The sequence below is a fragment of the Camellia sinensis genome, chromosome 10 (assembly GCF_055761805.1).
Source record: "Camellia sinensis isolate YWXY chromosome 10, ASM5576180v1, whole genome shotgun sequence".
Classification (NCBI taxonomy): Eukaryota; Viridiplantae; Streptophyta; class Magnoliopsida; order Ericales; family Theaceae; genus Camellia; species Camellia sinensis.
Window position 1 is genome coordinate 176,283,269 of NC_138970.1, and position 12,760 is coordinate 176,296,028.

Genomic DNA, 12,760 nt, shown 5'->3' on the forward strand with positions numbered 1-12,760 from the left:
AAAAGGTTCGTGAACGAGTCCTAAATTACCACATCAGAGATGCCATGGTGGGCTGTGCCGTACCTAATCCCAGCCGTGCAGCACAATAAATCGAACGGTCCAAAAACATCCCTCACATTTGAAAGTCACAACGTCACACCGAGCAAAGCCCAGAACTCCAAATCGAACATAGCAACCAGAGCCAGAGAGAGAGAGAGAGAGTCGTTGCACTGTTTGGTTGATAAGAAAAGAATCGAAAAAGAGAGAAAAAGAGACCATAGTGATGACTCAGAAGCTGAGATGAGACTTTATGCATTCAATTCACAATCTTGTCAATGAAATATGAAATGGATGGACTGAAAATCACCACCATCCGCTTTGTCTCCTTCGACCCTCGACCATGATCAGTCCCCTCAAACCCCTTCTCGGATCTCAGCCGCAGATCCACCACCACCTCCTCTCTCTCTCCTCCTCCTACTCTCTCTCTCATGGACTCCTCCACCTCTCGCCCCGCCGTCGTCATCGACAATGGAACCGGGTATATTTACATACACACCAACTGTTCGACAAAAGTCCCCAATGAACTTTTTCCCTAAATTTTTTATTTTTTTTTGGTTTTTTGTTTGTGATTGCAGGTATACTAAAATGGGATTTGCTGGCAATGTAGAGCCGTGTTTTATAGTTCCCACAGTCGTCGCCGTCAACGATTCGTTCATAAACCAATCTCGAAGCTCTGCAAAGGGAAGCAATTGGCTAGCCCAGCATAGCGCTGGTGTTATGGCCGATCTCGATTTCTTCATAGGGGAAGAGGGTTTGTCTAGATCTCGATCGAATAATACTTATACCCCTACGAATCCAATTAGGAATGGTCAGGTTGATAATTGGGATGCCATGGAACGGTTTTGGCAGCAATGTATATTCAATTACTTGCGTTGTGATCCCGAAGATCATTATTTTCTCTTGACTGAGAGTCCATTGACTGCCCCGGAGAGTCGCGAGTATACTGGAGAAATTATGTTTGAGACTTTCAATGTTCCTGGGCTTTATATCGCTGTGCAGCCCGTGCTCGCACTTGCAGCTGGGTACACAACATCTAAGGTTGGCATTGATTGAATTCTAAGAATTATTATGTTGTAATGTTGTTGACTTCTTGAATCTTTTATCTTTTAGATGATTAACGAAATGGATTGAAGATTGGCAATTTGCCTGCAACCCACTTGTGAATAATAGCAGACCTTTAGAGGGCATATTCAGTGTTTGAAAAGGTCCAAAATGTTGCTTGGTTAGAGCTTTGAAAAACACTTTTCAAAAAATTCTACTTTCTTATTTTTATATATATATATATATTTTATTGAATTTTTTAAATATTTTAAGTAATTTTTTTAATTTTTAGACATACCTAACATAAATATGCCTAAAAAGTAAAAAATTTATGAAAAAAACTTTTTAAAAATTCACTAAATACCAAAAATACAAAAAAAAAAAAGAATTTATTACATTTTTTGTATTTTTATGTATTTATTAATTTTTAAAAATATTTTTTTATAATTTTTTTACTTTTTAGATACATCTAAGTAAGGTGCATCAAAAAAGTAAAAAAACTATTTAAATTTTTTAAAATATTAACTAAAAACAAAAAAATATGAAAATCAAAAAATTCAATTTTTAAAAAACTTAATCTAAAAAATTCAAACCAAACATATTGAATCAATATTGACTTAGAAATGATACATATGTGACTTCTTATAGGAAGGTGCATTACTTGAATCATAAATTAATAGACTTCAGGAAGTATAATTTTGGTAGGATGTCAGAAAAGATCTTTTGATGGGATGTTCTTAGGGCCATACAATGCTATATTTTTGTTTTACTGCTTGATTAAAACTTTTGCGGGCTAATATTTACATTAGAGATTTTGTTTAAGAAAGTGCGTGCCATAATTTTTCTATGAGTTAGAGGATTTTGGGTGTTTATGTTATAATAGTGTTTGACAAGTTGACTGAGACTATAAAATGTGCCAAGGACCAAAATATCAACTCTAAACTTGGTAAATTTGAACATGGTAATTGGCATAATTCTGTGTCTTGTATTTATATCGAGAACATTGAACCCATAATGATTTGAAGACAGACCAAGTGTAAAATGGTATATAAAATTTCTCTGAGTGTTAACAGATAGTCTTTTAGGAAACAAAAATAGTAGTTTGTGTGGTCAACTCTTGCTGGGTTTTAAGTTGAGTTGATTCTATATGGTACGAAGTTACTAATAGCCATAAAGGACACTTCGAAATTTTGAGGAGGGAAAATTGGAATTATGAGTTTCCTATTGGAAGTCATATCAATTGAACCTCTGACATACATCTAGCTCATCCCTGCTTGATGCCTTTACCTATGTCCCAAACTACTATAGTTTAGTGACATGCATTATGCAACTCATGACTCTAACCAGTTGGTAATCCACAACATTCTTAAACAATTATATAAATAACTATTAAGCAGTTAGTGTTGGTTTCTCTAGTTGTAGTAGCATTTTATGATAAAAACTACGTAGTTGTGAATATTGTCGTATTATATGCTTGAGGGCATTGTTGTTGGCCCTATTTGTTTTCCGAAATAGAGATTGGGATTGGACTAATAGTGAGGTGGAGGTGGGGGTGGGGCTTACAAATATCATGTTTGTTTTGAAAAATTACCACGGGATTAGTAGGAACTATGAAACCCTCTAAGGAGGGGATTAGCAATCCCATGGGGGAGGGAGGTGGTATTGTAATCTAATCCCATGGGATTGAAGATAAAAAGACTATTTTGCCCCTCACTTTGCAAAAATAATAAAGTTGCCTTTTATACAACGAGAGAATTTTTATATAATTTCATTGATTTAATCCCAACCAACTAATATCACTTTTCTTGTGCAAACAAACACAATTTATTTTACATCTCCAACCTAATAGCACCACACTATTAATCCCCCCACTCAATCCCACCGTACTAATAATCCCCTCACTCAAACAAGCGGGGCCTATGTGTGTAATATATTGCTTTAACGAGGAGCACAAGGTAGAATTCTTTTGACAATTTGTAAATTCTCTGAAATTGGAGATGCTGGGGAGAACAACTTTAGGGTGGATAGGGGAGTTACTGTATGGTGTTTTTGCCCTTGTGCACATGTTTACTGTTCTCTCCGACCTTCTTCTATATCTTGATCTTTACTAATCATTTAAAAAATGACTTTATATTGTGTTTGTCGGTAAATGGAAAAATGAGAAGACGTAATGTAGCAGGGATGGAGAAGGTACTCATAACTAAAAGAATCATATATTTCCCTCAGCTGTCTAGTCAGTAGGAAGGAAATGAATAAGAGTCATTTACTATTCTTAATATTAGAAGGTTGTTGTTTGAGGGGAAAATATGTGAAAACAAAAAGCTCTCTTTGTCTACTTTGGGGTAGATAGAAACCGTTGTCCTAGAAGGGTTTGCTTTCCTTCCCATTTTCTTTCCCTTAATCTTCCCTCCTACCAAATGGAGAGTTGGGATCATATTTGTGTTCACATTACTCTTTCCACACCTTGTGTATCAGATTTCTTTTTATTCATTACAGTTCTTTATGCTACCTTCCATTTTAGTAAATAAATTCTAATATGAGATGCGCATATCGATGTCTCCACAGTCATAACCTGCAATTTTCTTTAGTGTGAGATGACAGGGGTTGTAGTGGATATTGGAGATGGAGCTACTCATGTTGTCCCTGTTGCGGATGGCTATGTTATTGGGAGCAGCATTAAATCAATTCCTATTTCTGGGAAAGATGTTACTCTCTTTATCCAGCAGCTTATGCAGGTATGTTGCCCTCAACTTCTACTCATATTTATTAAGTTCATTAAACTAGGATTGTGGAAACAGCTATGATGCAGAATAGTATGGAGTGTGGAATATAGTACTGAAATGATGACCATTTATCAAAAGATAATATACTTAGTTTTTTCTGAGAGGCAGTTGTGCTTTATTTTCCTTCCACTTCACCCATGGTATATGCTCTTTCTGAATTGTTATGTGCACTGTACCCTAAATGTTGTCTTTTTTTTGCAGTGCTTTTTGTTAGTCTTTCTCCTTTTGTATTTGTGAAACATTCTCTTAATGCGTCTTCTAGTGGAAATTTTCTTATAAAAAATACTCTGTACCCTTTCTCATGCTCCTGCAAGTATGGAGAATGTGTCATTCTGCTTCATTTGTTTAGGAATATCTATATAGATATCTTTTGAGTATAAGACTGCTTATGTTGTAACCGTGTTACCTTTGGTGCTGTGTAATAGGTGCTATCACCTGACTTTCACACAGCCAGTCTGTGAACTTCTATCTCTCCCTAATGCCCATAAAGACCAGACTAGTGAAGAAATGAGTTGAGAGGCTATATATTTTTTAGAACATATTTGAACATATTTTTAAGTGCGTCAAGGGTGAGGACTCTAAGGTGTTGATGAAGGATGAAGAGATTAAGGAGAGGTGGAAGAACTATTTTAAGAAGTTGTTAAATGAAGAAACATGAAGGTAGGTCAAAAGGGACTTTGAAGTGGAGTTTGCACTTAAGAAGATGAAATTGAATAAGGCTTTAGGACCTGATGATATACCTATTGAAGTGTAGAAATGTTTGGGTAAGAAGGGGGCTGTTTGGTTGACTATGTTATTTAGTAAGATTTTGTTGACTAGGAAAATGTCAGAGGAGTGGAGGAAGAGTATTTTAGTGCCAATATATAAGAATAAAGGAGATGTCTAGAATTGTAACAACTATAGAGGAATCAAGTTAATGTGTCACACAATGAAAGTGTGAGAGAGTGATAGAACGTCGATTACGAGATATGACAGATGTGTTAGAGAATCAATTTTGGTTTATGCCTGGTAGGTCAACAATGAAAGCTATCTATCTTTTGAGGAGAGGAATAGAAAAGTATAGAGAAAAGAAAAGGGATATTCGTATGGTTTTTATCGATCTTGAGAAAGCATATGATAGAGTGCTTCGGAATATCATCTGGTGGGTGTTAGAGAAGAAATGGGTGATAAAAGGTTACATTGATGTGATTAGGAATATGTATGAACGTATGGTAACCACTATTAGATCGCCTACTAGAGAGACAAGTGAATTTCGAATAACTATAGGGTTACACCAAGGATCAACCTTAAGCTGTGTTACATGGACTCGGCATTTTGGGGTGAAGTACCCGTGTTGACACGACACAACACGAGTGTGGGTATGGGATTTGTGTCGGATTCGCCTCTTCTCTCTCGGATACGGCTCTTTGGCCCTGTTTGGTAGAGCTGTGGAAAAGTGCTTATAGCTTATGCCTAAACAGTTTATAGCTTATAACTATGAACATAAGCTGATTTCTGACTTATAAATTAAGCATCTCCTGGCCCACTCAAAGAATAAGCTGATTTCTGACTTCCAAAAAGCTATAAGGTAAAAGCTAAACCAAACACATCAAAATAGCTTAAATTAAGCTGAAAGTTGAAATAAGCAGCTTTTAAGCTGCACCAAACAGGCACTTTACAGACAGCAAAAGAAATGAAAGAGGAGAGAGAAAGAGAGAACCTGGTCCCCTTTCGAAACGGGGAAGATATCGGTCGCTGACTTTGATTCCTTTGATCACAGCTTCGATTGCTTCGACTGCTACGACTTTTGCTCGATGCTTGATCAATCTCCTTCTCTGTTTTCTCTCGTTTCTGGATCTCTCTTCCTTTCCTCTCCTTTCTCGATCTCGATCTCCCTCTTCCTCTCCTCTCTCGATCTCCCTCTACTCTCTCTCTCTCTTCTTCTATCTGATTGACTTCTCTCTTTTTCTTTCTTCTCTTCTGTCCATTCTATTGTCTCACCTATTTAATTACATTTGTATTAGTATATAATATAAATTACATTAATATAATAATATATAATATTATTCATCCATTATTCATATTACATTTACATTAACGTATAGTATAAATTACATTAATATAATAATATATAATATTATTCATCCAAAAAAAATTATATAATATAATATAATGTATCATAAATAATATAATTTTTATGTTTAAAATAAAAATAACTTATTTTATCATATATAATATAATTTATTTTATATTTAAAATATTTTTTATTTGTTATTTATATAATATAACTTATCTTCATATAATAAATATATTTTTATTAAAAAAATCTATTTTTATTAAATACATATCTCCGTATCCAAATTTGGATACATATCCACGTTTCCTCAATTTTGAAGTGTCCGACCCCTAGATACGCATCCGCATCCGCACCCGCACCCGCACCCGCACCCGCACCCGCACCCGCACCCGATACCCGTACCCGAGTCCATATAACATAGACCTCAAGTTCTTATCTGTTCGCTTTAGTTATAGATGAGTTGACGCGCAATATTCAGGATAATGTGCCATGGTGTATGCTTTTTGCAGATGATATCGTGTTAATGGATAATACTAGAGAAGGAGTTAAGTTAACACTAAGTTGGAGATTTGGAGAAAAGCACTTGAATTTAAAAGATTTAGGATAAGCAAAACTAAGGTGGATGAGATGAGGATGCTAAGGTGGATGTGTGGTAAGACTAGACAGGACATGATTAGGAATAAGTGTATTCGGAAATGGGTAGGAGTAGCACCGATAGAAGATAAGTTGAGAGAGAATCGTTTGAGATGGTTTGGTCATATTCAACGGAGACCAACAAAGGCAGTAGTGAAGAGATGCGATGCTGTAACGGTAGATGGAAGTGTTAGGGAACGGGGTAGGCCTAGATTAACGTTGACTAGCGTTATAAATAGAGATATGAATCTACTTAATTTGACTAATGAAATGGCCTTTGATAGGGCCGCGTGGAGAAGAAGGATTCCTGTAGCCGACCCCATTTAATGGGATTTTAAGGCTTGGTTTGGTTTGGTTTGGTTTAGGATAAGCAAAACTAAGACAAAGTATATAGAATGTAATTTTAGTAACAGTTACAATGGAAGTAGAGAAGAAGTGAAAATTGAGAACCGAGAACTACCTAAGAGTGAACATTTTCATTATTTAGGATCGATTATCACAATGATTAGGGAAATTGGAGTGGATGTGGCCCGCAGAATTAAGGCAGGGTGGCTTAAGTAGACGAGTGCATCTAGAATACTGCGATAAACTAGTATCCATTAGACTAAAAGGGAAGTTCTATAGAACGACTATTAAACTAGCGATGTTGTATGGGACGAAATGTTGGGCAACTAAAAAACATGTAGATAAGTTGAGTGTTGCTGAGATGGGTGTGTGGCAAGCTATGAAGTACGGACACGGACATGGACATGGACACGGACACGTGAACATGCAAATTTTCAAAAAATAGGGGACACGACATGCTGGGGGCACGTTTAATATATAAAATTAATTTTATTTATTATCTGTTATAAAATTATAAAAAAAATTATTCAAAAGTAATAAAAAATACAAAATAAAACTATTAAAATTATAACAGAGGCAATAAAAAATACAAAATAATACTATTAAAATTATTCAAAGGTAATAAAAAATACAAAATAAAACTACTAAAATTTTCTTTTGTTATTTTTTTTTTACTTATAAAAAAAAATTATAACAGAGGCACAGAGAAAGAAAAGAAAATATAAAATAAAATTAGAAAAAAAAATAGAAAAGAGAGAGAGAGAGAGACTTCCACTGTCACTGACCATATAAAAGAAAAAAAAAATAGATCGAAGAAGATCGAAGACAGAGAGACAACGAGAGAGAGAGAGAGAGAGAGAGAGAGAGAGAACAATTGAGACAGAGACAACAACGGAGAAGAAGAAGAAGAACGAAGAAGAAGTGAATGTGTACCTTAGATAATAGCCGACGAGCGACGATGACGAACGACCAGGTCTCCTCTCTTTCTCTTCTGTTCTTCTGTTCTCTTCTCTTTCTTTCTTCTTTGTTCTAACTCAATTTAGGGCACACATTGTTTTGTTTTTGTTTTTTTACAAATTAACCTCACAAAAGTTCCATAAATTGTGAAATTGACCCCGAATGTGTCCGAACAGGTTCGGCTACAAAAAAAAAAAATTAAATAAAAAAATAAATTGGGACACTCTCAGCTCCACCGCGTGTCCGTGTCCGTGTCCGTGTCCAACACTGGTAGAACGCCCTCAGAGAGGTGTCCGTGCTTCATAGGTGGCAAGACTAGAAAAGACAGAGTTAGGAATGAGTATATTCGAGAATGGGTAGGAGTAGTACTGATAGAAGATAAGTTAAGAGAGAATAAATTGAGATGGTTTGATCATATAGAAAGGAGACCTACAGAGGCAGTAGTGAAGAGATGTGATATAGTAATAGTAGATGGCAGTGTTAGGAGAAGGGGTAGACCTTGATTAACGTGGACTAGTGTAGTAAATAGATATATGAATCTTCTTAATTTGACTAATGAAATAGCCTTGGATAGAGTCGAGTGGAGAAGAAGGATTCATGCAACCGACTCTATTTGATGGGACTTAAGGCTTAGTTTGGTTTGATTTGGTTATATTTGATTGGAAAGCAGTCAAATATGAATCAAGGAAATAGATGGTAGTAGTTTAATCTCGTGGTTTTTGCATTTTTACTTTGTTTCATGTAGGAAAGAGGAGAGCATGTTCCGCCTGAAGATTCCTTTGAAGTAGCTCGAAAGGTGAAGGAAACATATTGCTACACTAGTTCCGATATTGTCAAGGTGGGTTTTTACTACCTTCATGAGTTTGCACAATTCTAGGAAACACTTTGTATTTATTTATTTGGGCTGAACACGGATAAATTTATTGCATGTTTAAAAGTATCTTGTATTACTTTCAGCATTGCAAATTCCTATGAATCTGAAATATTTAATCCACCATTATTTTGATGTTAAATCTTTCTTATTCAATGGTTTTAGGAGTACAATAAGCATGACAAAGAACCGGCTAAGTACATTAAGCATTATAGAGGTATCAAACCGAAGACAGGGGCACCATACTCTTGTGATATTGGCTATGAACGATTTCTTGGCCCTGAGGTTTGTTTTCTCTTCTTTTCAAGTTATTGCTTCTTTTGTACACCATAAACAATACATCTTTGAAACTGATAAATATTTTATGCTTTGATTTGAAAGTCATGTTCATGCAACTAACTAGAAGCACTTTATGGTTTCAATCATCTTGATGTATTTTTTGAAGATGGTTTTTTCAAATTCTCTTGTTATTGGCTGCCTAGTTTAACTGAAAATTGAAAACACATTCCACATGATTGGCATAGTTTTACTTGTTTGTTTGCAATTTGCATGATCTTATCATACTTAAAGATACTTTACTTTAAGCCAGATACTTGAGTTTAGTCAGGTGACTCCCTCACCTTGAATTACTTCTGTGTAAGCAGCATACACTAGACTGCAGAAGGGTCTATTCTCAAACACACCACTCAGTTCATGCATGACCAAAACTATCATATTGACCATGTGCCTCAGTTTTTCAATGTGAAAGTATTGTTATGGTCATTATCTTTATGGGCTCTGATAGGAATCGTGCTTGTTTTACTAAACATGGTAAAAGACAAACCATGATGTATGGAAATGATGTGTACTACGAGGCTATGATAAAAAAAACCAAAATTTGTAAGTTTAAAATGAGCAAATAAGCAACTGTGCATGTGAGGCCTAACTCGTAGAGTACGTTGATTTGCCTCACTGCATCTAGACATGAAGCAATCAATATCACATAAGCGTTTCTTCTATTGTAATCCAATCAGATTTGGTCTACAAAAAAAGAGTTTATTGCATTTACTTGGTTTTTTGAGTCTTATTTATGTATATTTTTTTAGAGTTATATGTGACATGTTATGTTACTGAGAAAAATAAATCTTGTGCAGTGGATGGGAGTAACTAACTTCCTTATTTTTAATATCTTGTAATGTATATAGTATATTGTGTTTGTGAATGGATCTCTATCGACTGTATGATACTGTCCTTGTTCTGATGATTTGTCTAAATTGTGTATGTAGGTTTTCTTTAGTCCTGAGATTTACAGCAGTGAGTTTACCACACCTCTGCCTGCTGTAATAGACAAGTGTATTCAGTCTGCACCAATCGACACAAGAAGGGCTTTGTATAAGGTGAAGTAGATTGCTTGAGGAAAACATATAATCTTTGTTCTTGGCAATTCGATCCTTATGAAACAGTATAAAGAGTACCTACATTTCTGCCACTGATAAGTGGTCTGTTTTGGTTTTCATGATTTATTTGTGGATATCAACTCCTGTTACACATGCATCTCTCATAATGTTTGTACATTTATACTCCGGATTTTGTAAGTTATAATACTCTGCTATAATATGCATTTAATATTTATGGTTAGATGGTTCTGAACTTGAGGTTATACTCACATTCTATTTGGAGTGTTAGAGCCGAATTCTTTCGTCTGAATTTAGACAGGTTTCTATTTTTAGATTTATATATGCATTTTCCATTTCAGACAGCTTATTCATTTTATTTCTTATCTCAGAATATAGTGTTGTCTGGAGGATCAACAATGTTCAAAGACTTCCACCGAAGGTTGCAACGGGATCTAAAGAAGATTGTAGATGCTCGCGTTCTTGCATCTGATGCTCGGCTTGGTGGAGAATTAAAAGTAAAATTTTGAATTTTTTTTTTTAATAAATAATTTGAATGTGTTGATATAACAAATATGCCTCTTGGTCAAAATTAATAATATGAAAGGGTTGATTGTTGGATTCTTTCTGCCACCAGGCACAACCAGTGGAGGTCAATGTTCTCAGCCATCCCATCCAGAGATATGCGGTCTGGTTTGGAGGTTCTGTCCTTGCATCAACTCACGAATTTTTTGCGGTATTTTTTAATCTTTTCAACTTGAATATATTTTGTCTCATCCTTATTTAGTTTTTGTTGTCCTGGACAGTTGGAATGTATAGGTCTCATAATCAATCTAAACATTTTAATTTTCACCATGGTGTTGTTCAAATAGGGAAGGATGCAATTGTGTACAATTGCTCCTTTGTGTTCAAATGTTGTAATTACCATTTACAGAATAGCAGTAATGTGTGCAATATTAGGTTTAAATATTTGACCAATAGACATTTTTCCTTTGTGTAAATACTTGAATTATGCTTGAAAGAGGTTTTTGAAATATAAAGAATATTCACAGTTGTTAGCAAATATGCCAAGAAAGAGGCCCATGGATTCTTTAGTTCTGCTCACATGCCTGTCCAATCTCTCTCCTGCATCGACAGTGGAGATAAACGTCAGTGTTAAATTCTGGTGTGCCCTCTTTGTTCTTTGAATTCAAGAAGCCTTGTTAATTTGTAATTTACAGCTCATCGAGCTTTGCGATAAGAGAGCTCCTATTGACTTGGCAAAAAGGCTGAAGGTGCCTTAAGCGAGCCTTAATACCATAAATTAGTGGTGGTGATTTGGCACAATTGCAAGTGCTGTGACGTGAATTCTGCTACCATTGTTATTAGTGTTTGTTCTGAATTGTCATGCTCATAATTACTTTTATATTGGTTGATCTTGTCCATTGACAAAAATCCGGATTTTTGGATTAAACAATTTGTGTGCACAGGCTTGCCACACCAAAGCAGAGTATGAAGAGTATGGGGCAAGCATTTGCCGCACAAATCCTGTTTTCAAGGGGATGTATTGATGTGAAGACAGACCTATTTCAGAAGAATCGTGGCGCCCATTCTTAGATAGCAGGAATGCCTCATCATTCCCACACCTCCAACGTGCTTCTGAATTTCACTTCTTGCAGCGTGTCATTCATGTGTGATTACAAATTTATAGCTTGTGGGAGGCAGTGTACAATAGATATTCAATTTCAAATTGTAAGAAAAATGAGTTGTATTCATTCATTAGGGAGAAACCGGTCTTTGCATGCGATGGGATTAGATAATAGGTGGGAAGTCATTTTCAACGTTGAGCTTTAGTTGTGAATGCTGATATAAGATTTTTTCTTTCTTTCTTGTTGTCATAATTCCCTTGTAGAACATTCTCAGTTAGGTGGATTGATTCATTTGTATTTGATTGGGGAGGAATAGAGTTTTGCCATAATGATTAGAAGTTTGATTTATTTGTATTCATTCTAAACTTTCATTCATGCCTGTACATTATTAATTTTCACATGTTGATGGAACTATGCTCAAAATTCTTATCAAATAGTAGTCGTCAATCTCAATACCAACGACTTATAAATTGTGACTTTATAGTACGTTTTTAAAGAGCGGCTCCCTCTACTGGAATTCAAGTAATCCGTCCGTTACATCCATCCGCTTAAGGGATGAGATGTACTGAAATGATTGATTCCAAAAAGAGAGGGCTTGCGGGGTTCTTGGTATTACAAATTGAGGTACTATGGGATTGGACATTTGGCGATACACAGTTACTTTCCGGCGGGACATGGTGGTACGATTCAAGTGAATTAGACCCTTTCGGCATGCATATATCAAAGACTATTGTGAGGGGAACCTAAACCTTGGTCTATGTTCTAACGAAAAATTATTACTTTGTTTCATTTCTTATATGGAATATCCTTACAATTCTATTGATTATATACCTAAGACTTTATATTTTTTCTCCGATGTATTACATAAAGCAACCACTATTATCTTCTGGTCACATAACCTAATTAGAATTCTTGAAACACAGAATAATTCCTCGTGTTTTGATATACACCAAAAAGTAGATACTGAGAGTACCTAAACATTAGTGATTCTCCTTTTACAGTATTAGTTTACCTCTTTACATCTCCTATCTCAT

The 12,760-nt window shown here is 35.4% G+C and overlaps 1 protein-coding gene across 3 annotated transcripts; it reads left to right on the forward strand.

Moving 5' to 3' along the window:
* Nucleotides 1-12,084, forward strand: LOC114306769 (actin-related protein 3). 3 transcript variants are annotated; one of them, XM_028252059.2, is made up of 9 exons: nt 1-517; nt 615-1,077; nt 3,669-3,815; nt 8,600-8,692; nt 8,891-9,010; nt 9,991-10,101; nt 10,491-10,616; nt 10,736-10,834; nt 11,568-12,084. In XM_028252059.2, exons 1-9 carry the CDS (start codon nt 468-470, stop codon nt 11,646-11,648), a joined length of 1,290 nt encoding a protein of 429 aa, XP_028107860.2. In that variant the 5' UTR covers nt 1-467; the 3' UTR covers nt 11,649-12,084. The 3 variants fall into 3 exon arrangements, with proteins under 3 accessions (XP_028107860.2, XP_028107861.2, XP_028107862.1); XM_028252060.2 differs by having other exon boundaries at nt 115-517; nt 10,736-10,799; XM_028252061.2 differs by lacking the exon at nt 8,600-8,692 and having other exon boundaries at nt 115-517.
* The last annotated feature ends 676 nt before the right edge of the window (nt 12,085-12,760 follow it).